The sequence below is a fragment of the Prorops nasuta genome, unplaced genomic scaffold (genome assembly GCF_024137725.1).
Source record: "Prorops nasuta isolate Cenicafe-Biocafe unplaced genomic scaffold, Cenicafe_Pnas_1.2 PNAS00025, whole genome shotgun sequence".
Classification (NCBI taxonomy): domain Eukaryota; kingdom Metazoa; phylum Arthropoda; class Insecta; order Hymenoptera; family Bethylidae; genus Prorops; species Prorops nasuta.
In genome coordinates this window covers 3,733,049-3,757,631 of record NW_027116822.1, presented here as the reverse complement: position 1 = coordinate 3,757,631, position 24,583 = coordinate 3,733,049, and the positions used below count along the sequence as shown (strand labels likewise).

Genomic DNA, 24,583 nt, shown 5'->3' with positions numbered 1-24,583 from the left:
TTATATGGAAGATTAACCACCTAAAATGATGATATGACTTAAAGATTGATGACTCATTAGGCAATCTTCATTACCATCATTCCGCTTTCTCTTTAGCAATTGTAAGTTTCTATCTTACCGACAATAGTCAAAACATCGTTCAATCTAAATACATATTATACTACTACCAATCGTCAGTCATTAACGGGATCCCTCACGCGTGCTTTACCGACAGTACAAGTCAATAAACAATTAAGTTAATATAATTCAAATGCAAAGTGTATTGAACAATCGTGGGTTTGTAGGACAATGTGCCAGTCCTAACGAGTCAAACGAACTTAAAAACACTCAAATTAGTTGAAAAATAACCCTGTACCATTGTGCCACGTTCTTGAAGAGAGGTTACTTTTGGTTATTTCTACTTCAAGAACGCGGGACAGTGGTACAGCGTTATTCTTCATCCGATTTGAGTTTTTTTAAGCTCGATTGACTCGTTATAATTGGCACCTTGTCATAAAGAAGCCCGTTTTTGCAATTTGCATCGTATTTTACTTTTATTAAACGAATTGTTTATTGACTTGTACTGTCGGTAAAGCACGCGTGAGGGATCCCGTTAATTGTCTGCCTGGTGACAATTTTCAACTTCATTGCTTATGTTTTGTAAATCTTAAAAAGAAAAGAATTATTTCTTGTTACTATATTTTGATTACCTATTAGTTTTTAATTAATATTAGGAATTTCGACTGTGACCTTACGTTGTACTTGATTGTTTTCTTATATTTTTAATTTCAATTGGTGTATTTTTGAAGTTGTTTTATTACTTTTTAATAGCAATAGTATTAGTGACAACACCAAACTAGTGCCTGTGATTCTTCCAATGACTACAATAGATTCGATGAAGTCGGAAATATTTTTTTTTTTACTTAAATAAATGTAGCATAGTAAGATAATAAATTTTTGTACGCACATAATAAAAGCAATGTGTTAAAATTGTCTTTATCTCTTTAAAGGACTGTAAAAGAATACGCAATACATAAAATATGCCATGTGTTATATACTATAAGCTTTCCTTTATAGTATGTGGACAAATAGTATTTGTGCTCATTTTATAACATAAAAACATTTAAAAATATTCTCATTGCAAAAATCATATGCACTATTAGCGGTTAACTTTAATTAAAGGAGCTTAAAACTGAAATTACTAACCACAATTAATATACATAAATATTGGACATTTAAAACCTTGTTTTTCATATTTTATACAGTTGTTGCTTAAAGTATAATGAACTAATGCGATTGCTACATGTCTTTCATCCTTATTTACTACATTTACTGGCAAAATACTTTTGACAATACCCACTTCCTTACACACACAGACATACATATACATACACACAGAGCTCCTTTATTCATTAAGCATACGCTATTATTGTATAGTTTAACAAAATCTTTTATATAGTCGTTTCAATGTAATAAAAGATTCAATATTTGTCAGATGACATCAAGTTGATTAAAAGAAAATTTTAAAGTGTAAAGATTGATTAAAGAACTTTATAACGTCCACGAGTAACATTGTGAGCTCCTGACGCTTGTAGCTTGATAAGCTCTTCCTTGATGAGACGGGATACCTCAGCTTTTGCTTTACTAACAGCTAATTCACTGGTGGATTCAATCGCCAAATATAATTTCCTTTCTCCCTCGGGTGGTGCTTTGCCAGGTGCAATATACGTTCCTCTCACAGTCAAACCAGCTTCAGAATATTCAGAAATTTGAGCCAAAGCTTCTTTACTCGTGACTCTCCATCTTGCTTGCTGTGGGAAGTCGTTAATCTCCAGCTCCTCTTCGTATTTCCGAAACGTTTGTTCGCCAGCCTCTGCATCGCTCTCGACCAAATCTTCTTCTCGCGGTTGATAATTCAGTTTTGTATTAAGTTTCGCTGCCAGTTGTTCCGCAACAGTCTTAGCCTGCAAGAGAATTATAATCAAAGATAAATCCAGTTACCATTGAGAATAAAACAAAAATGATGAATTTTACCGTGATTAGATTAGTTGGACCAGCACCCTTAAGAATAGCTTCCGCTGCTTGTTGAGTCGCTCCCTTAGCTTCCGCCCCAAGGTTCTTTGCGATATTAATTTTAGATGCCAGTCTTCTAGCCAATTCTAATTTATCCGTAGTACTAGCAACTGGTTGGCCAGATACTGAGACATTGGCCGCGGTTGGCCTAGCAATTTCACGAACAGTTCTCTTTGGTGCCAACATGCTTTCGATCTGCTGATCGATATCATTTTCAATGTCCTCGTCATCAGAGTCTTGTAGTCCGAGGGCTGCCTTCTGGAATTTCTTCTTTTCGTTCGCCAGTGCAGCTTCGGATTCATCGAATTTAAATCCTTTGCCGCTGAAACCTCCACCGGTATGTACCTTCTTGCCATCAGCTGCTTGACGAGCTTTATAAGCCTCCCACAACTGCCGCAGAGCTTCTGGAACAGGTACACCAGCTAATTCATGAGCACGAATAATGTCTCCAGCGTAACGCTCTTGTTCACTAGTGATAAAGGTGTATGCGTATCCTTTGTTACCAGCTCTACCAGTTCTGCCACACCTGTGCACATAATCCTCGTAATGGTTCGGGCAATCGTAATTAATTACAAGCACTAGATGCTTAACGTCTAATCCACGTGCAGCCACTGACGTAGCGATTAATAATTTCGTTCTACCAGCTTTAAAATCTAAAATTGTCGAATCTCTATCGCATTGATCTATACCACCATGAAGCGACATACACGAGTACGAAGCTTTCATGAGATCCTTTAACAGTGTATCTGCATTTTCTTGTTTATCCACGAAAATAATGGTCGAGCCCTTATCTTGATAATGTCCCAGGATTTCAAGGAGCTTGTAAAATTTCTGGTCCTCTTCCAATACTACAACGTGTTGCTCTACATCTTTGCAGACGACGGATCGACCACCTACTTGAACCTCTACTGGCCTGGTCAATATTCTTCTGGCAAGTGCTTCCATTTGCCGTGGGAATGTAGCGCTGAACAGGACCGTCTCCCTATCAGGGCGAACATTTTCCATTATTCGCATAACTTGGGGTTCAAAACCCATGTCGAACATTCTGTCAGCTTCGTCAAGTACAACATAAGTCACTCTGCGCAAATTTGTTACCCTACCACTGTTCGCCGCCAGCATGTCTATCATTCTTCCAGGCGTGCAGACGATAATTTCAGCTCCCCGTTTCAATTCAGCAATTTGCTCAGATATACCGGTTCCACCGTAAACGCATACATGTGACAGTCCTAGAGACTTTGTAAATTTCTTTGAGTCTCTTCCGATTTGCATACAAAGTTCACGGGTGGGCGTCATGATCAATGCTATTGGTCCGTCACCGTCTGCCAACGGAGGCTGATCAAGTATATGTCGGAACATCGGTAATAAGAAAGCCAATGTTTTTCCACTACCAGTCTTTGCGATTCCTATTAAATCACGGCCTGACATGATTGCTGGTATTGCCTGACACTGAATCGGTGTAGGCTTTTCATATTTCAATTTCTTCAATACTTCCAATTCTTTCTTCGTTACACCACATTGTGCCCACGATTTGATTGGCTTCGGGCAGCCTTTTCCTTTCACGCGAATCCCTTCCAACTCTTCTTTGTAGGCATCCACTTCTTCCGGCGTCATCCTTGCTGCGAAAAATGCATTTTATGCGATGATTAATTTTTAAAAACTGAACATAAAATTAGGTAGTTCCTCGATAGCGTATATATATTATATGTACTTGCCGTCGAGATTCTACCCTGTCTCTTAATGTAGCTACAAGAATCAATTACCTATTTCGGGAACTTCCACATAAAATGCTTTTCTAAATGGTTGATATTCCGTGGTTGCATGGTCTACTTTAGCCAATTCACGTTTTTGTTTATTTGCAATACCAGCAGCAGTTTCATGAAGATTTTCACCCTCCTCTTCACTGGAATATTCGAGACCGTCCTGATTTTGTTCTATCAATTCTCCCTTTTGCTTTTGTACTTTTTTCTTTGCTACCCCAGTGACAATCACAACACCACCACTTTGTTGATTTCCAGGACCAGTGCCATTGTTAACATTTTTTGGCGTTTTACCATCCAATTTATTAACCTTTCTTACTTCTTCTTGAACCTTCAACCAATCAATAGTAAAATGTATATTATATAATATATCATATTATAATGAACTTACCTCTGCCATAAAAGCATCGAGTGGATCTACCTCTTCCTCTTCTTCCTTTTTCTCTTCCTTGGCATCCTCTACATCTTCTTTGTTATCTCCTTCCTCCTTCTCATCTTTAGGAGGCAATGGAGTTTCTTCATCACTATCATCTTCCAGAGACCACTTCTTCATAGGCAGTTGAAGATTTGCTAAAATAGAAGTCTTTCCATCTTTTTTAGTAGCTTCTAGCTCTTTCTTTTTTCTCTCTGCACGCCACCTTTCTATTCTCTCTCTCCTTTTTTGCATTTCCAGCTCTAAACGTTTCTGCTCCTCTTCCTATTTTAACAAATAAAATTATTTCTATCATAATACTTCAATAATGTACTAAAGTAATGGATATATTTCAAATTACCTTATCCAATTTAGTATGGTCAAAGGGTAATTCTTCACTATCACCCTTCTCCTTTTCCTTCCGATCTCTTGATCTGGATCTATTTGATCTCTCTTTTGTAGAGCGTGAAGACTTTGAGCCTGTAAGACGTTTTTCTTTACTGTCTCCACTGGTGTACCAAAAAGCATAAATATTACTATATTAATTAATATCTATCAAGGATTTTACTTCTGGAAATCATGGTAAAAATAAATTTGTACCGTTTTCTATCACGATCTCTATCTCTTTCTGAACGATCTCTTCTATCACTTCTATCCCTATCTCTATCTCTTGATCGGCTTCTCCTATCTTTGTGGCTTCTCTTTTCCCTGTCCCTATCTCTGTCTCTGCTTCTTGATCGACGTCTCTTTTTTTCGGGAGTAGCAGATCTAGACCGTGATCTTGACCTAGATCTTCTTCTATGATGTCTATCTCTGGAAGTTCAAAAAATAAAATTAATAATTTAAATAAACGATTAACAACACTGTTAAATAAAAACGATTGATTGAATAAGATATCTTTAAAAACATAATTTTAACAAATAACAAGCCTTCAGAAATAACCTCAAACTCTGAAGGTAATGACATATATATTAACTTACTTGTCATTGCTGCGGACCATGTTGAATAATTTTTATATTAATCAAAAGTACGGTCGTAGAATACTAGTTTAGTAACATCAATATTAATAGTCGGGGTCAAGGTATAAATAATAATATATAATATAAAGGTCTGTTTTTCTCTTGCTTACAACTTTACTGCTTGCATTTATCATAAAGACTATGGCTGCGTTCGTTTATGTACTGCCAGTCCTGCCAGTACTGAAAACCTATATTTTACGTGACATACATTGTAGAATTTTAGTACTCGCAGTTAATAAACGAACGCAGCCTATATATCATATGTCACACAAATTATATATACATATGTACGATATGTATGTATGTACTATGTAGTACTAGTATACACCAGTTACCAGTATACACTTTAGGGAATTTAGGACTTAGGCCCGGTCTTAAGCCTACGGCACACTATGCTGGATTTCGTGCTAGAATGCTTGCTAGAATTGTGAAGACCAATGATGATTCAGTTGTGAATTAAATATAATAATCTCATTGGTCCTCACAAATCTAGCAAGCATTCTAGCACGAACTCCAGCATAGTGTGCCATAGGCTTTACAGGGCTTACAAGTCTCAATTAAATTAATTATGCTATATTTTATGTTAAATAATTATGTAGTAATAGCTGTGTTTTATTTAGCTACACTTTTAACACTTTTCTACACTTTCCGTATTTCTGTCTTTGTCCATTGTATAAGTTGACACCTTAAAAAGTGCACAAAGTGTAAAAAGTGTAGCAACTTTTTGCTAAATAAAACACAGCTAATGTATATTCCGCGCAGCGTTGCCAAGTGTAGTATAATTATACTACCGTAGTATAATTTTCCTATAGCATAGTATCCTTAGGATACTACGCTACAGTTTCTGTTCCCTGCGGGATCCTACGCTACAGTTTCTGTCCTTGCGGGATACAACCAATGCCAGGTATGGCTTTTTCTAATGTTTCGATGCATTTAGGAACTGCTTTAAAAAGACACCAGCGCTCTTACTATGTAGTACTAATACGCGCGCCTATGTATAACTCATCCTCGCTTATCTCGTATATACACAATGGGAAATTAAATCATATGTAGCTCAGGCATCAGATAGTGTAGTAATGAATTAAATAATATAATTCAACCCGGGAAAGAAAACTATAGTATAATTAACGGGAATCCATATACCGACATTACAGGGCGAAAACTATTTCGCATGCAGCGTCGTCATTTGTTGACGGATTGTAAAGTTATTACAGGTTTTTGGAAATGCCAGAAGCTTATCTAATAAGTTACGTTAGGAAAATTAAAAAAAAATGAAAAAAATTTTTTGTTTAAATAAATATATTAACATTATTGAGAAACAACATTTAAATCGCAAAATCCCCCAACGTACTTTACTAGATAATGTTCATACGTTTCCAAAAAGTCCACAAAAATGCAAATCTGTCAAGAAATGACGATGCTGCATGCAAAATAAATAATGGAAGAATTTCGTGTTCGGGAAGTCGCCAACACGAAATTCTTCAATTATTTATTTTGCATGCAGCATCGTCATTTCTTGACAGATTTGCATTTTTGTGGACTTTTTGGAAACGTATGAACATTATCTAGTAAAGTACGTTGGGGGATTTTGCGATTTAAATGTTGTTTCTCAATAATGTTAATATATTTATTTAAACAAAAAATTTTTTTCATTTTTTTTTAATTTTCCTAACGTAACTTAGTAGATAAGCTTCTGGCATTTCCAAAAACCTGTAATAACTTTACAATCCGTCAACAAATGACGACGCTGCATGCGAAATAGTTTTCGCCCTGTAATGTTGGTATATGGATTCCCGTTAAGGTGTGGTGTGCTCTTGGCACTTCCACAAGATTCCCAAAGATCAGAAAATTAATTCGAATCATTTACTAATCGGAAGGGATCTTGTAGAAGTGAGCCCCCCCACCACGACAAGGTGGCACACCGTCGGGGAGGGAGGCGGCGCCGCCTCACCTGAAACAAAAAGAAAACAAAAATATACTTGAAAAAACGAGTATTTAACCCGAAATGTGGAAGGATTTTCAAAGAAAATATTTCCACATTTCAGATTCTAATTAGGAATTTCAAAGACAGACAAAGATATAAATTAATAAAGCATGCTAAAAAAAGTGAATGAATAGAGAAACTAACTAAATTGTTACTTCTTTCCAGCGGTTAGTTGAGAAGCTTCCTCCTCTCGAGCGTGAATGTTAATTCACACAAAGGTCAACCAGATCTTGACTGATACTCTCCTCAGTGACTAATTACCCTTACATTCTTTGTCCCTTGGTGTGGATCCGAGTTGTCACACGAAGAACTACTACGTCGAGGAAACGATTTACACATCAATAAAGATGGACCCCTATTAGGTGAACTTAATGAGCCAACGTCGAGAGTCCACAAGGACAAAGTAAGTAAGGGTTGATAGTCGCTGAAGGAGGATCAGCCCGAGCCAGTTGACACTCGAGAGTCCACTTCTCAATAAACACCTGTACTTGAATTAACAATGAATGAAAATAATAAGATTAAATTTATCTATCCTTGAAATTATTTAAATAAATGTGGACTTAAGTAAACGGACTGGTAATTAAGCCCTACTCGTTGACAGCCTTGTCCTACAAGAGTCCTTCCTAAAACATAAAATAAATTAAACAAGTATGAGAAATAAAAAAATAAATTATTTGCCAGTACGTCCTCTCCCGATGATGTCCCGATTCCAAGTGAGGGTTTGACTTGGTCCAACCCAGGATGGCAATGGCGCATGATTAGTGTTGGATTTATGTCGATATTGGGAAAATGCGGTCACTATCCATGGCTCTCTCCCGCTCCAACTGAAACAGAAAGAAAACAAAAATAAAATTGAAAAAACGAGTATTCAACCCGAAATGGGAAGGATTTTCAAGGAAAATATTTCCACATTTCAGATTCTAATTGGGAATTTCAAGGACAGACAAAGATATAAATTAATGAAGCATGCTACAAAAAGTGAATGAACAGAGAAGCTAACGAAATTGTTACATATTTCCAGCGGTTAGTTGAGAAGCTTCCTCCTCTCGAGCGTGAATGTTAATTCACACAAAGGTCGACCAGATCACGGCTGATACTCTCCTCAGTGACTAATAACCTTTAGTTTCTTTGTCCCTTGGTGTGGATCCGAGTTGTCACACGAAGAACTACTACGTCGAGGAAACGATTTACACATCAATAAAGATGGACCCCTATTAGGTGAACTTAATGAGCCAACATCGAGAGTCCACAAGGACAAAGTAAGTAAGAGTTGATAGTCACTGAAGGAGGATCAGCCCGAGCCAGTTGACACTCGAGAGTCCACTTCTCAATAAACACCTGTACTTGAATTAACAATGAATGAAAGTAATAAAAGTAAATTTGCCTATCCTTGAAATTATTTAAATAAATGTGGACTTAAGTAAACGGAGAGTGTTTACTTCCTACTCCTTGGTAGCCTTGTCCTATAAGCGTCCTTCCTAAAACATAAAATAAATTAAACAAGTATGAAAAATAAGAAAAGAATGTATTTGCCTGTACGTCTTCCTCCAACGACGGCTCGATTCCGAATGATGGTTTGACTCACTCCAACCCAGGATGGCAATGGCGCATGATTGGTGTCGATTCGTTATAGGGTTTATATCGTTATTGGATACGGGGTCACTATCCATGGTCCTCTAGCGCTCGACCTGAAACAAACAAAAAAATTAGAATAAATTTGGAAAAAAACGAGAATTCAACCCGAAATGTGGAAGGATTTTCAAGGAAAATATTCCCACATTTCAGATTCTAATTAGGAATTTCAAAGACAGACAAAGATATAAATTAATAAAGCATGCTACAAAAAGTGAATGAAAACAGAAGCTAACGAAATTGTTACTTCTTTCCAGCGGTTAATTGAAAAGCTTCCTCCTCTCGAGCGTGAATGTTAATTCACACAAAGGTCAACCAGATCATGACTGATACTCTCCTCAGTGACTAATTACCCTTACTTTCTTTGTCCCTTGGTGTGGATCCGAGTTGTCACACGAAGAACTACTACGTCGAGGAAACGATTTACACATCAATAAAGATGGACCCCTATTAGGTGAACTTAATGAGCCAACGTCGAGAGTCCACAAGGACAAAGTAAGTAAGGGTTGATAGTCGCTGAAGGAGGATCAGCCCGAGCCAGTTGACACTCGAGAGTCCACTTCTCAATAAACACCTGTACTTGAATTAACAATGAATGAAAATAATAAGATTAAATTTATCTATCCTTGAAATTATTTAAATAAATGTGGACTTAAGTAAACGGACTGGTAATTAAGCCCTACTCGTTGACAGCCTTGTCCTACAAGAGTCCTTCCTAAAACATAAAATAAATTAAACAAGTATGAGAAATAAAAAAATAAATTATTTGCCAGTACGTCCTCTCCCGATGATGTCCCGATTCCAAGTGAGGGTTTGACTTGGTCCAACCCAGGATGGCAATGGCGCATGATTAGTGTTGGATTTATGTCGATATTGGGAAAATGCGGTCACTATCCATGGCTCTCTCCCGCTCCAACTGAAACAGAAAGAAAACAAAAATAAAATTGAAAAAACGAGTATTCAACCCGAAATGTGGAAGGATTTTCAAGGAAAATATTTCCACATTTCAGATTCTAATTGGGAATTTCAAGGACAGACAAAGATATAAATTAATGAAGCATGCTACAAAAAGTGAATGAACAGAGAAGCTAACGAAATTGTTACATCTTTCCAGCGGTTAGTTGAGAAGCTTCCTCCTCTCGAGCGTGAATGTTAATTCACACAAAGGTCAACCAGATCTTGACTGATACTCTCCTCAGTGACTAATTACCCTTACATTCTTTGTCCCTTGGTGTGGATCCGAGTTGTCACACGAAGAACTACTACGTCGAGGAAACGATTTACACATCAATAAAGATGGACCCCTATTAGGTGAACTTAATGAGCCAACATCGAGAGTCCACAAGGACAAAGTAAGTAAGAGTTGATAGTCACTGAAGGAGGATCAGCCCGAGCCAGTTGACACTCGAGAGTCCACTTCTCAATAAACACCTGTACTTGAATTAACAATGAATGAAAATAATAAGATTAAATTTATCTATCCTTGAAATTATTTAAATAAATGTGGACTTAAGTAAACGGAGAGTGTTTACTTCCTACTCCTTGGTAGCCTTGTCCTATAAGCGTCCTTCCTAAAACATAAAATAAATTAAACAAGTATGAGAAATAAGAAAAGAATGTATTTGCCTGTACGTCTTCCTCCAACGACGGCTCGATTCCAAATGATGGTTTGACTCACTCCAACCCAGGATGGTAATGGCGCATGATTGGTGTCGATTCGTTATAGGGTTTATGTCGTTATTGGATACGGGGTCACTATCCATGGTCCTCTAGCGCTCGACCTGAAACAAACAAAAAAATTAGAATAAATTTGGAAAAAAACGAGAATTCAACCCGAAATGTGGAAGGATTTTCAAGGAAAATATTCCCACATTTCAGATTCTAATTAGGAATTTCAAAGACAGACAAAGATATAAATTAATAAAGCATGCTACAAAAAGTGAATGAAAACAGAAGCTAACGAAATTGTTACTTCTTTCCAACGGTTAATTGAAAAGCTTCCTCCTCTCGAGCGTGAATGTTAATTCACACAAAGGTCAACCAGATCATGACTGATACTCTCCTCAGTGACTAATTACCCTTACTTTCTTTGTCCCTTGGTGTGGATCCGAGTTGTCACACGAAGAACTACTACGTCGAGGAAACGATTTACACATCAATAAAGATGGACCCCTATTAGGTGAACTTAATGAGCCAACGTCGAGAGTCCACAAGGACAAAGTAAGTAAGGGTTGATAGTCGCTGAAGGAGGATCAGCCCGAGCCAGTTGACACTCGAGAGTCCACTTCTCAATAAACACCTGTACTTGAATTAACAATGAATGAAAATAATAAGATTAAATTTATCTATCCTTGAAATTATTTAAATAAATGTGGACTTAAGTAAACGGACAGGTAATTAAGCCTTACTCGTTGACAGCCTTGCCCTATACTTGTCCCTCTTAAAACTTAAAAAAATTAAGCAAGTATGAAAAGTAGAAAAATAATTAGGATATTTGTCAGTACGTCCTCCTCTGATGACGGTTTGACTCCAAATAATGGTTTGTCTTTCTCCAACTGATGGAGAAAAGGGTACAGGGTTGGTATGAATTCCATATCGAATATATATCGATATTGGACTGTTTTGCCACTAGGAATAGTCCGCTTCCACTCCACCTGAAAATAAGAAATGTTAATAAAATTTGAAAAAACGAGTATTTAACCTGAAATATGGAAGGTTTTTCAAACAAAATATTTCCATATTTCATTTTATAATTTGGAATTTCAAGAACTGGCAAAAATGGTATTTAATACGAAGATTCTACCAAAAACATACGATTTTAAAAAAAAAGGGAAAATGGTATTTGATTCTAGTTATTAATTGAGATGCATCTTTCTCTCGAGAGAGTGAACGTTAATTCAATTAAGATGTGCCTTTATTAGTTGAACTGGACGTGTGGAAAGATAGAATCTCCGTGGAAAATGAAGTTGAGGTGATTCCCTTTATTTTAAAAGGAATTAAGAAACCTGAAAATGATACTCTACCTAATACCGAAAACTATAATGACTATCTAATTCACAAAGCTAAAGAGCCTACATATAACGCCAATCTAAACCTAATGAAAAACAGAAAATAAGCGCAAAATAGAAATAGACGATACGGAGGATCTGAAAAACATTAAAAACAAAACAAGAAATGATTTTAACCGAAGAATGGCCAACTGTAACCTACTGATAGGTTTTTGGTCATTCTTTAGTTAATAAAAAAAATTTCCACGGTTTTACCCGTGGGACTCACTCATTCAGCGAATTCCCAGTCATAATTCATACATATTCTGCGATAATACCGAAGATGGGAATGGTGATGTTGATGGCGATGATAATGGCGTTTATGATGACGATGGAGATGAGGACGCTGACGTTATGCACTCGCGAAAAAATGATCTTTAAACGGCACTGCGCGAATTCTTTTTAAGGTACACTTCTCGCGACAACCGCACTACGCGACGAGCAGCTCACGACTGACACTACGAGACTCGGATTATTCAAAAGGCACTACGCGACGCGATTTCTTTTTAACGTACACTACCGGGATAGCCGCACTACGCGACAAGCAGTTCACGACTGTCACTACAAATTCTAATTTATAAAACAGCAGTGCGCTACGTGATTTCTTTTTAACGTACACTACGCAGAAGAACCGCACTACGCGACGAGCACTTCACAACTGACACTACAGACTCGGATTTTTAAATCAGCAGTGCGCTACGCGATTTCTTTTTAACGAACACTACCGGGACAACCGCACTACGCGATGAGCGGTTCACGACTGACACTACAGACTCGGATTTTTGAAGTAGCAGTGCGCTACGCGATTTCTTTTTAACGAACACTACGCGGAAGAACCGCACTACGCGACGAGCAGTTCACGACTATCACTACAGATTCTGATTTTTAAATCAGCAGTGCGCGACGCGATTTTTTTTAACGTGTCCTATGCGGGACAACCGCACTCCGCGACAAACACTTATCGACTGACACTACGAAACTCGGATTATTCAAAAGGCACTACGCGACGCGATTTCTTTTTAACGTACACTACCGGGACAACCGAACTACGCGACGAGCAGTTCACTACTGACACTACAGACTCGGATTTTTAAAGTAACAGTGCGTTACGCGATTTCTTTTTAACGTACACTACCGGGACAACCGCACTACGCGACGAGCAGTTCACGACTGACACTACAGACTCGGATTTTTAAAGTAGCAGTGCGCTACGGGATTTCTTTTAAACGTACACTACGCGGGAGAACCGCACTACGCGACGAGCAGTTCACGACTGACACTACAGACTCGGATTTTTAAAGTAGCAGTGCGCTACGCGATTTCTTTTTAACGTACACTACGCAGGAAAACCGCACTACGCGACGAGCAGTTCACGACTGACACTACAGACTCGGATTTTTAAAGTAGCAGTGCGCTACGCGATTTCTTTTTAACGTACACTACGCAGGAAAACCGCACTACGCGACGAGCAGTTCACGACTGACACTACAGACTCGGATTTTTGAAGCAGCTGTGCGCTACGCGATTTCTTTTTAACGAACACTACCCAGAAGAACCGCACTACGCGACGAGCACTTCACAACTGACACTACAGACTCGGATTTTTAAATCAGCAGTGCGCTACGCGATTTCTTTTTAACGAACACTACCGGGACAACCGCACTACGCGATGAGCAGTTCACGACTGACACTACAGACTCGGATTTTTGAAGTAGCAGTGCGCTACGCGATTTCTTTTTAACGAACACTACGCGGAAGAACCGCACTACGCGACGAGCAGTTCACGACTATCACTACAGATTCTGATTTTTAAATCAGCAGTGCGCGACGCGATTTTTTTTAACGTGTCCTATGCGGGACAACCGCACTCCGCGACAAACACTTATCGACTGACACTACGAAACTCGGATTATTCAAAAGGCACTACGCGACGCGATTTCTTTTTAACGTACACTACTGGGACAACCGAACTACGCGACGAGCAGTTCACTACTGACACTACAGACTCGGATTTTTAAAGTAACAGTGCGTTACGCGATTTCTTTTTAACGTACACTACCGGGACAACCGCACTACGCGACGAGCAGTTCACGACTGACACTACAGACTCGGATTTTTAAAGTAGCAGTGCGCTACGGGATTTCTTTTAAACGTACACTACGCGGGAGAACCGCACTACGCGACGAGCAGTTCACGACTGACACTACAGACTCGGATTTTTGAAGCAGCTGTGCGCTACGCGATTTCTTTTTAACGAACACTACGCGAGAGAACCGCACTACGCGACGAGCACTACACAACTGACACATCGAGACTTGGATTTTTAAAGTAGCAGTGCGCTACGCGATTTCTTTTTAACGTACACTACCGGGACAACCGCACTACGCGACGAGCAGTTCACGACTGACACTACAGACTCGGATTTTTAAAGTAGCATTGCGCTACGCGATTTCTTTTTAACGAACACTACGCGAGAGAACCGCATTACGCGACGAGCACTACACAACTGACACTTCGAGACTTGGATTTTTAAAGTAGCAGTGCGCTACGCGATTTCTTTTTAACGTACACTACCGGGACAACCGCACTACGCGACGAGCAGTTCACGACTGACACGACAGACTCGGATTTTTGAAGCAGCTGTGCGCTACGCGATTTCTTTTTAACGAACACTACGCGAGAGAACCGCACTACGCGACGAGCACTTCACAACTGACACTTCGAGACTTGGATTTTTAAAGTAGCAGTGCGCTACGCGATTACTTTTTAACGTACACTACTGGGACAACCGCACTACGCGACGAGCAGTTCACGACTGACACTACAGACTCGGATTTTTAAATCAGCAGTGGGCTACGCGATTTCTTTTTAACGTACACTACGCAGGAAAACCGCACTACGCGACGAGCAGTTCACGACTGACACTACAGACTCGGATTTTTAAAATAGCAGTGCGCTACGCGATTTCTTTTAAACGTACACTACCGGGACAACCGCACTACGCGACTAGCAGTTCACGACTGACACTACAGACTCGGATTTTTGAAGCAGCTGTGCGCTACGCGATTTCTTTTTAACGAACACTACGCAGGAGAACCGCACTACGCGACGAGCACTTCACGACTGACACTAAAAGACTCGGATTTTTCAAACTGCACTACACTAGCGACAGAATATGCAGTTTATCTCTCCTATGTTTTCACTTGTCGCTTGTCGCTCGTCGCTAGCAGCGACATATTCTGAGGCGGGTTCTGAATGTAGGAACGAAGGAAACGGGTAATCGCTAGCAGCAATCGCATAATGGTTTCTTAGGGGTAATGACTGTGGTGTCGTGTTATGGTGTATGACATTTGAATTTAATTTGCATGTATAAAAAAATTGTGAATATTCAAATAATAATCAAAAGTTATGAGGTATGCACATATATTGAATGAGGAATTAATAAAGGTTTCATATATATTTGAAATGAATGTGTTTTCTTAAATCCTTGTTATGAAAATATTTCCTTCATTTTCCTATATAGCATGAGAGGATGAAAATTATATAGTTCATATATCAGAAAATAATAATTTACATTAGTAAAGTTATAATTATCCTTAGTTTGATAATTTTATTAGTAAAATTCATTGTTGCTACATGTTACTCATAATAAAACTTAATTGAATTTATTTTGTAATAAAAATGTTACAATTTAAGATTCTGTTTTTAGTAAGAAATCTGTACAGGGTGAGGAACTTAAACCGCCCCAAAACATTAGTAGAAAAAGATGCATATCTTTTTAACTATAAGAGATATTCAATTTTTTTATATGACCTTTGCGAAAGCAAATAACAAGAGGATTCGAGAATGTCCTATGCACAAATTGAATATCTTTTATAATTAAAGAGATACTCGTCTTTCCGCATCTATATTCTAGGGCGGTATAACAGCTTCACTCTGTATATATGCCGTATTATTTTACAAGCAAAGCCTGTTTTTTGGGTTAATTATATTCAACGTTTTTTATATATTAATTACAATAATTATTCATTATATTATTTTAGCTTCATATGTATCGGCTTGCTATAATTGTGACAAATGTATTTTCAATTTGAATTTCCATCCATTTTTCAAATTTAAAATTCACACGATCCGCCTGTTCCGTTCCGTTGAATACATAGTATACAGAGCAGCGATACAGGCGATACGGGCGATACTAGCGATGTCGCTGAAAAGTTGGATAAATTCAACTTTATTTCAGTGTCGCAGAAAGTGTATACTTTATCCCACGTGACCATTTGTCGCTAGCGACGAGCGACAAGTGAAATAGTACCTTTGTCGCTGGTCGCTGATTCCGCGTGACATTTATTTAAGGGCCGGTGTCAAATTGGAAAAGCAGGGGGCGCAGCCGTCGCAGGCAAGCCCTCTCCAAGTATTCAACCTAACAAACAAAAATCTGAAAAACTGACAGTCTGCCAATCAAAGTTTTGTATTTTCAAAAATCCTTGCTTTAGTTGCTTGAGCCTTGAGGTTGAGGCACTTGAGGCGGTTGAGCATTGAGCTGGGTTGAGCACTTTTGAGAAAGCGCAGCAGAGCGCAGTCCTGTCCTGTTATTTGTTACTTCTAATTTAGCATTTGGCGCCAAAATCTTACTTTGTGTCTACTAAACCTAGTAAACATTAAGGCCCGGTTCCACAATCTCTGCCGCTACTTATAACTCCCAAATTTATTGAAATAATAGATTTACAATAGAATACAGATTATTTCTGTAAATTTGTAAAATGTATTCTTTATCGGAAGGAGCTTTAGATGTAAGTCTATTATTTTTTTATGTACTTTTCTTTATGTACAATAATAATTATCTCAAACCTCTAGGAAATAATGAATGGAGTGGATATTGCTCAACCAATTCTTCAAATGCTGGTAAGCAATTGTAATAAATAGTGCAGTAATTTGATGATATGATGGTAGTCAAATTAAATCTTTGAGAAACAATTAAATTATTTACACCTTTTATCTATAGGGCCATAAAAGACTTGGTGGGCCAAACAGCACTGAGCGTTATAGGCTACTATTATCTGATGGAAAGAGAATTAACTCGTTTACTATGTTGGCTACTCAGTTAAACGAGTTAATTACTGAAAATATTTTAACTGAATTTTCAATCTGTCAAGTGAACAGATACGCTATAAGTACGGTAAATAACAGTGGAAGTGAAAAGTAAGTTTTCCTTATTGAAAAACAATGGATCCTTTATTTCTAGATATTCTTCTTTGGAAGTTTTCAAATAATTGACTTTTGTATTGTTTTTTTTTATAAACTTTTATAAATGTTTGTTATAGACGTGTCATGGTTATCTTAAGCCTTGATATAAAAGTTCCTGGTGACGAAGTAGGATATAAAATAGGTAACCCTACAAATAATGACAATGGTTCTTCATCTGAAAATAGGGGTGAAAAAAGAATTGCAGGGGAAAAGCCTGATCCTACCTTACCACTTAAAAAAGTCCACAGTAATATAAAAATTCTATGTATACATACATTTACCTAATGTATTCATATCTATTTAAATAATACTTCATTTTCTAATAGCAAATACTGATGTGATAGCTGGTCTTGATCACTTAAAACCAGGTAATATGTGTACAGTACCAATTGCTGCCTTAAGCCCTTATCAAAATAAGTATGTAGTACTTTATAACTTGTATAGTTTTACAGTAAAGTTTTATAAATTTAACACTGTAAGTAATCAAATTTTTCTAGGTGGGTAATTAAAGCACGAGTGACTAATAAATCAAATATAAGAACATGGTCTAACGCGAGGGGTGAAGGCAAGCTGTTCAGCATGGATTTATTAGATGAAAGTGGTGAAATACGGTGTACTGCATTTAGAGATCAATGTGACAAATTTTTTGATATGATTGAGGTAGAATTCTAATGAATATCCAAATTACTATTCATGATATGATCTGACAATTAACAATTGTTTACATAAAAAATTTAGGTGGGAAAAGTTTATTACATTTCTAAGTGTTCTATAAAATCAGCAAATAAGCAGTTCTGCAATTTGAACAATGAATATGAAATGGCCTTGAATAATGACTCAGAGATTATACCTTGCCAGGAGGAGAGTGAAGATATTCCAAAGATTCAATTTAATTTTGAGCCTATAAGTTCAGTAGGTGAAAAAAGTGACAAAACCTTAATTGGTATGTTCAAAATGCTAAAATAAATTATTTAGTTTGAATAAACACAATTGTGTGTAAAAGAATGCTGGATAAAGTTGTTTTTTGTTTTAATTGTAGATATATTAGGGGTTGTAAAATCTGTTGGTGAAATACAGACAATACTACAAAAAAGCACTGGTAAGACTTTAGAAAAAAGAGATATTCAGTTAGTTGATGAAAGCAACACAATGGTAAGTTTCACAATAATTTATAAAAAATGAAAGCAAATAGTTTCCCCAAGGAATTAATTAAAGTATTCAAACTTGACTAAACTACCATAGATATGTTTGACTTTGTGGAGATCTCAGGCACTAGATTTTGATGGGTCGAATAATCCAGTGGTAGCTATTAAAGGAGCTGCTGTTAGAGAATATAATGGAGGAAAAACTATTAGCCTATTGTTTTCTTCTATTATTCAACTTGATCCTGATATACCAGAAGCTCATAGGTATAATAAGGGTGATAAATTCTAAATTACTGCAATAAATTTATATCATTTTGGCATCTCTATAAATTACTTTTTTTAGATTAAGAGGGTGGTTTAATTCTACTGGCCATAATAAAGAGATAAAATCTTTGTCAAATGTTACTGCTGGAGGTGCTTCATATAGTCAATGTATTACTTTTAAAGAAGCAAAAGATTTGCAATTGGGTCTTACTCGTACAGATTACTACAATGTTATAGCAACTGTTAATATGATTCGGGTTGAGAATTGTCTTTACAAAGCATGTCCTACTGAGGCATGCATGAAAAAAGTAAGTTAATAAAATAATGTCTTTTTTTATTACAGAATAGCATTTGTTGTAACTATTAAGTTTTGCTTAAAAAATATTTTTATTTATTTTTATATTTTAGTTAGTTGACCAATCCAATGACATGTATAGATGTGAGAAGTGTTGTAAAGAGTTTCCTAATTATAAGTACCGAATAATATTAAACGTGAGTACGATTGTATAATCCATAATTAAATTCAATATACATGTTCACTTAATACAAGTAAAATTATTTGTCGAAATAACATTTCAGATGAGTATATCGGATTCGACGGGAAGTCAATGGGTTACAGGATTTAATGAAGAGGCCGAAAAATTAGTAGGTCTATCGTCAAATGATTTAGGAGAACTTCAAGAAACTGATAACGATGCTTACCTTGAAAAATTTGCGAATGCTACATTCAAAACATATCTTTTTAAATTACGGGTGAAAATGGAACGATTCAGTGTAGGTTTATATTGCTGGCATATTTTAATCTATTTCGTAAATTCTTCATTTCTTTTAATACAGTAAACTATTTCCAGGATGAGGCAAGATTAAGGACATCTATTATATCTGCGTCACCATTGGACTTTGTAGCATATAATGAGCAACTGATAATTAAACTTAAAAAACTGTTATCTATCAGTAATGCGTAAAAGTTATTGATTGTATCTCCTTATGATATAAATCCACACGAACGAGTGAATTATTTCTTCAATTATTCTAAATATGTTAAATTCTAATCATGGTTTGTAATGTTTCAATTGTATTATTGTAATAAGTTATTTTCGAATTAAGCAAGAACAGTAAAAAAAATTCTTTTTTAGTAAAAATTATGTGTATAGTTAAGTTTATGAATTAAAAAATTTACGTTTAATAATATTTTTTAAGGAAATGTTGTTAAAACATATAATGTTAATTTACAGCGTTATTTTGCACAAGTTAGCATTCAAATATGAAATTGTAATTACATTAGGCTTTAACGGAAGTATAAAATAAATGGTAGACCCACGGTGTTTTTTGTGGGTAATTATAACCGACTAATATGTTTAAGTAAAAAACAGGTTTTTCGTGAACCTTCGCCTTGTTTTAGATCCGTTTCAAGTGTCATTTTTGATTATGCTATATAGTATGTAAAAATAGAAGCTTTCCTTTTATACTTGAAGTGAGTCAGCGACTCATTTGTGTATAGTTTAAGTTACATAGTCTGTATTGAATTTTCAATAGAAAGAAAACGATAAATATAGCATGCTCAACTTAATATTAAAGCTTTTTGGCATTGGGCCTGCTGATCGTATTCATAGACGTTATTCAAACTCAAAAGACCCTTCACTCCCTTGACTTTTCCTTCGGATTTTAAAATCAATTTCAAAATCAGCCTGAATCGGGCTGAAGTTAACTCTACCAATGGAAATCTTTAGAGTTGAATTCCAGTTGTTTCTTCTAGTGAAGCGCTAACTTTAAACAGATTCTGCCTAGATGTAAATTTCCGTAAAACTTGTATATTGCATTTCTTATAAGAGTGAGGATTACCGAGCCCGACTTATTAGGTTAACCTGGTTAAAATCATATAAGCTTATGCACAACGGGAACTACATACACCATTGTACCTCTTAATTCAAACTTGGTGATCCTCACCCTACCTAAGAGTTAAGACTCTGGCTTCACAGTTCACTGCCCCCAATAAGAAAGTGAGCTTGAGTTCAAGCTCTGTTTATAAATGTCAGAGTAAATAAGCGTAAGTTCTGTTTATATGAATAAAAGCTCATTTGACGTTTCATATATTTATTAAATAATAACTGTCCATAATGTTCATACAGGCCGGTATGCATTGACGAGGTTGTTTCGTTACTCGTTACTTTAAGGAAAAGCGGTCATGTGAATCAAATTTCTCCTAAAATCGCATCGCCTTTTGTTGTTTAATAAAAGGATTGTTTATATTCGCTAGACTGCTGCATTAGTGCACAATATAATAAGTTAAATGAGAAAGCATGCTTATCTTATTTAAACTATTTGCGTTAGTTCTGTAATCTGTAGTATAGCGAAAAAGAATAAACTTAATAATATTATACATATCATTAGTAGCTCCTTGTGAATGGATTTTGAAATTCAAAACAGAACAGATAAATCTAAAATACTCGAGATAGAAAGTTATGTACAACAGTGTAATACAAACTATAAGTATCTATTTAAAAAATATGAATTATCTTCATTAGAACAGAAAAGGTGGAAAGCGTGGTTTAACGAAAAATGCAAATGTCTCGAGAACCCTTGGATTGAAGTGGGATTTAAAGCACTCGAAATAAGCTTAAAGTCTATGCGACAAAAATATAGGTATTCATTGAAAAATATTTTAATGATCTTAATCAGATCAGTGACTTCGTTTATCCACATTCTAGCAAACTTCAACCTTTACTTTAATTCCTCTTCGTCAATCACGATTGTGAAAAATACTGTGCAGAGACCAGTACTCAGTAGAGACCAGTTCAAATACTTCAGATTAGAGTAATCACTAGTCACTACCTCCCTAACCTTAAATAATCAGCATTACATATGACATTACGTTGATTTTATATATTAAGCACTTGGACTTATTATTTCTGTCCCTCTGTCAATGGCAGTTGATGTAACACGGAAAAATATACAAATATAAAATATAATGGTATCACAAAGGAATTATTTATAAATTGAAAAGGATCTTATTTATTATTAACATGGACATAAAGCAGAGAATAATAGAAAAGTTCAATGTAGAATTAGGCTCTGATTTAAAAGGTCTAGTCAAAATACATAATCTTCACAAGTGTTTAAGGGCAGAGAGAGAAGCTATTGAGAAAAGTGTAAGATATTTACTCCAAATAATATGCTTTATTACTTAATAATTTATACAAGCATATTTTTTTTAGCTGTCAATGGCTTCATCAGAGGCTCCATCAAAAGTCAAATCAGTTATCCAGAATGTTGAGGATATTAGTGCTGAAATAGTATTACTATGTGAAGCTGCTGCAACCTTACACAATGAAATTGAAATGACTTTGGCAGAAAATGAAAAAAACCAAAAACTTAAGAATATTATGGATAAGATTGCTGAACTGGAAAAAGCTCTTTCATATTTAAACTTTATAAAATGTATAGAAGAAATTAGGTATGTAATGATAATTGAAATATTTCTTCCAATAATTTTCACGTAACAATTATTTCAGTGATGAAATAGAAGCTTCATTATCATTAGAGGATCATGAATCAGTTATTACAAGTTATATGAGTCTTACTGATATAAGCTGTCAATTACAGACATCTGTTTGTAATCATCTTATAAATTATGTCAAAGAAACTCTGCATTTTTGGCATAATTTGATAAAAGAAAAATTATCAGTGCAAGTATTTCAATAATAAACTGCATCTACTAATGTTTATACATAAATAATGATCGTTTCTACTTTTTTTTCAGGGAATATAATGATATCTTGAAAGTACTAAAATGGCCATTTATTAGTGCTAATGTTAACGTTATAACAGCAGTTTTACCAGAATCAATGACAAAATTCAAAATACTTACTGAATATCTTCTGCACTTACAATTACCGTATCCTTAGAAATTATTATAATTATTTAAGAAAAAGAACAGCTAAGTTAACCTTAATAAGTTAATGTAGGGAGCAAAGTTTGAAACCTGTGGTAACATCTGCTCTTTTAACAGATTTCGCACCAGTGAGCTTGCCAATATCTCTTTTAGTAAAACCTCTCAGGCTAAGATTTATATATCATTTTACAGGTTCTAAATTAACAAATCGTCAAGATAAACCTGAGTGGTTTTTTACCCAGATATTGACATGGATTAAAGATCATGTTCCATGGGTACAAAAACATGTGCAACCTGTTGCAAATTCTGTTGGATTTAAAGATGTTAACTTAAAAGTAATTATATTAACATAGAAGATATTAATTTATTTATCCAAATATTATAAACTTTTTATTACAGGTTGAATTTATGCGAGCCCTGGTACAATTAGCTGTAGAAAAATTGTACTCAGAATTATCAATTGTACAATACGATGATGCGCTTTTCGCTCATTTGGTTGACGAAGCTCTAGGTTTTGAAAGAGAATTAAGAGAAACATTACTGTACCCACAAAATCAGCCAGCAACAGTTTTTATTCTCACACAAGCTACTACTTTTGTTAAATGGATTAATATGGAAAAGAAGTGTAAGTTGAATCTATTTATTCACACATATTATCTTTAATAGGCATTTAGAATGAATTATTACTTTAATTAGATGCTACAGAGAAAATGGATGCAATTTTAAATTCAAATACAGCTTGGGAACGATTTAACATCAGTTCTGGAATAGAATCAGGTGATATGAAAGTAACTGAATGTACAGATGCTTTTCTTACTTTGCTAACAACAATTTCTGATAGATACAAACATTTACCTCAGCCTGGGCATAGGTATGTTTCATTAAGTTTTGTGTGGTCCATTAAAACATCCTGTGACAATAATTAATGAATTCAGATTGCAGTTTCTGGAATTGCAACTAGAGTTAATTGATGATTGGAGAGTTAGATTACTCCAAATTTTACATGAAGAATATGAAGATCCTTTAAGTTCACATTTACCTCTTATTTTAAACTCTTTCCATTATGTCGCTAATGTATTGGAGGAGTGGGGTGTGACAGTGGTGGGTAATTAATAAATTGATTTTGATAGCTTTGATAATTAAATTAATTTTTCTCTGATTTTTTTTAGCACTTTCTACAACTTCAGTTTTACAAAAAGCAATATAAAGCTGTTGAAACAGCTGTAAATAAAGGAGACAATGCAGTTGAAAGTATAGGAGAAGTTGAGGGATCAGTTTTTGACGAATCAGTCGCACTTCTAAGAAGACTGGAAAAAGAATTGATAATAGAAATTAGTAATTCAGTAGCCTTGGATGTAAGATCAAAAACTCGACCATATAGAACTGATAAGTAGGGTTTTTTTCTGTTATTTAATTAATAATATGATAACGAAGTTATCGATCTCCTTAATTTGACTTTTAGATGGTTTGCTATGCAATCAAGAAAAGAAATTGCTTCTCTGTCAGTAAATTCGAATGGATGTCCAATGTTCCAAGAATTGGCTGCACGTCTTCAAACTTTACACACAGTACTTGCAATGCCCTTATTTAATCAAGCTTGGAAGCATTTGGCTACTATATTGGATAAGGTAAAAATTAAGTGCTTTTTTTCCATTTATCATTGTAAATGAATATTTAATTTTCAGTTTCTCCTTGAGGAAGTTGTCTTATCAAATCACTTTAATACTGGTGGTGCTGAGCAACTACAATATGATATTTTTAGAAATCTGTTTCCTCTTTTTGGTCTTTATGTTAAAAAACCGGAATTACACTTTCCTCTGTAAGGAAATTAATAAATTGAAAAATAGATTAATAGAAAGATAATATTGAAAATTTTTTTAAAATCTATAATTTTATTTTTTCAGAATGAAAGAAGCTTGTGTTTTGTTAAATATTTTAGTAGGTTCAGCGATGTTATTGCTGGAAACCTTAAAAACTAGCGATGAAGAAACCGTGAAAGAAGTTCTGGCCGATGTTGGGGTTTATAAAATGGAGCCCAAAACTGCTGTTAAAGTTCTTGAAGCAAGAACAAACATACTATATAAATAAATCATCTTTATTACTATATTTGTTGAGTTTCATTCAGTATTTTTTCA

At 35.7% G+C, this 24,583-nt stretch overlaps 2 protein-coding genes across 5 annotated transcripts; one reads left to right on the top strand and one right to left on the bottom strand.

The window, feature by feature from the left end:
* Positions 1 to 1,013: 1,013 nt before the first annotated feature.
* Positions 1,014 to 5,908, bottom strand: Prp5 (pre-mRNA processing factor 5). 2 transcript variants are annotated; one of them, XM_066741343.1, is made up of 7 exons: positions 5,202 to 5,908; positions 4,822 to 5,034; positions 4,583 to 4,730; positions 4,201 to 4,506; positions 3,813 to 4,140; positions 2,014 to 3,668; positions 1,014 to 1,943 (listed from the first exon to the last, which is right to left on the bottom strand). In XM_066741343.1, exons 1-7 carry the CDS (start codon positions 5,219 to 5,221, stop codon positions 1,521 to 1,523), a joined length of 3,093 nt encoding a protein of 1,030 aa, XP_066597440.1. In that variant the 5' UTR covers positions 5,222 to 5,908; the 3' UTR covers positions 1,014 to 1,520. The 2 variants fall into 2 exon arrangements, with proteins under 2 accessions (XP_066597440.1, XP_066597441.1); XM_066741344.1 differs by having other exon boundaries at positions 4,583 to 4,701.
* Positions 5,909 to 16,417: 10,509 nt separating this feature from the next.
* RpA-70 (replication protein A 70) lies at positions 16,418 to 24,554 on the top strand. Of its 3 annotated transcripts, none has more exons than XM_066741352.1 (14): positions 16,418 to 16,693; positions 16,758 to 16,805; positions 16,906 to 17,102; positions 17,225 to 17,394; positions 17,474 to 17,564; positions 17,645 to 17,807; positions 17,886 to 18,090; positions 18,187 to 18,299; positions 18,390 to 18,556; positions 18,636 to 18,864; positions 18,965 to 19,048; positions 19,136 to 19,330; positions 19,408 to 20,603; positions 20,686 to 21,580. In XM_066741352.1, the coding sequence occupies exons 1-13, from the start codon at positions 16,664 to 16,666 to the stop codon at positions 19,519 to 19,521; spliced, it is 1,806 nt and encodes a 601-aa protein (XP_066597449.1). In that variant the 5' UTR covers positions 16,418 to 16,663; the 3' UTR covers positions 19,522 to 20,603; positions 20,686 to 21,580. The 3 variants fall into 3 exon arrangements, with proteins under 3 accessions (XP_066597449.1, XP_066597448.1, XP_066597447.1); XM_066741351.1 differs by lacking the exons at positions 16,418 to 16,693; positions 16,758 to 16,805; positions 16,906 to 17,102; ... (7 more) ...; positions 18,965 to 19,048; positions 19,136 to 19,330 and adding exons at positions 21,772 to 22,010; positions 22,069 to 22,242; positions 22,317 to 22,451; ... (6 more) ...; positions 24,134 to 24,267; positions 24,353 to 24,554 and having other exon boundaries at positions 20,267 to 20,603; positions 20,686 to 21,199; positions 21,265 to 21,705; XM_066741350.1 differs by lacking the exons at positions 16,418 to 16,693; positions 16,758 to 16,805; positions 16,906 to 17,102; ... (7 more) ...; positions 18,965 to 19,048; positions 19,136 to 19,330 and adding exons at positions 21,772 to 22,010; positions 22,069 to 22,242; positions 22,317 to 22,451; ... (6 more) ...; positions 24,134 to 24,267; positions 24,353 to 24,554 and having other exon boundaries at positions 20,267 to 20,603; positions 20,686 to 21,705.
* The last annotated feature ends 29 nt before the right edge of the window (positions 24,555 to 24,583 follow it).

What these genes read in the sequence shown, in the direction of transcription:
- Prp5 (XM_066741343.1), bottom strand. Translation starts at nt 5,221, where the DNA reads ATGGTCCGCAGCAATGACAA. An exon ending in TCGATGCTTTTATGGCAGAG is followed by an intron (nt 4,141 to 4,200) that starts GTAAGTTCATTA and finishes GATTGGTTGAAG; the next exon opens with GTTCAAGAAGAAGTAAGAAA. An exon ending in TGTGGAAGTTCCCGAAATAG is followed by an intron (nt 3,669 to 3,812) that starts GTAATTGATTCT and finishes CATTTTTCGCAG; the next exon opens with CAAGGATGACGCCGGAAGAA.
- RpA-70 (XM_066741351.1), top strand. Translation starts at nt 21,580, where the DNA reads ATGGACATAAAGCAGAGAATAATAGAAAAGTTCAATGTAGAATTAGGC. An exon ending in ATAAAAGAAAAATTATCAGT is followed by an intron (nt 22,243 to 22,316) that starts GCAAGTATTTCA and finishes CTTTTTTTTCAG; the next exon opens with GGAATATAATGATATCTTGA. An exon ending in CTTCTGCACTTACAATTACC is followed by an intron (nt 22,452 to 22,521) that starts GTATCCTTAGAA and finishes AAGTTAATGTAG; the next exon opens with GGAGCAAAGTTTGAAACCTG.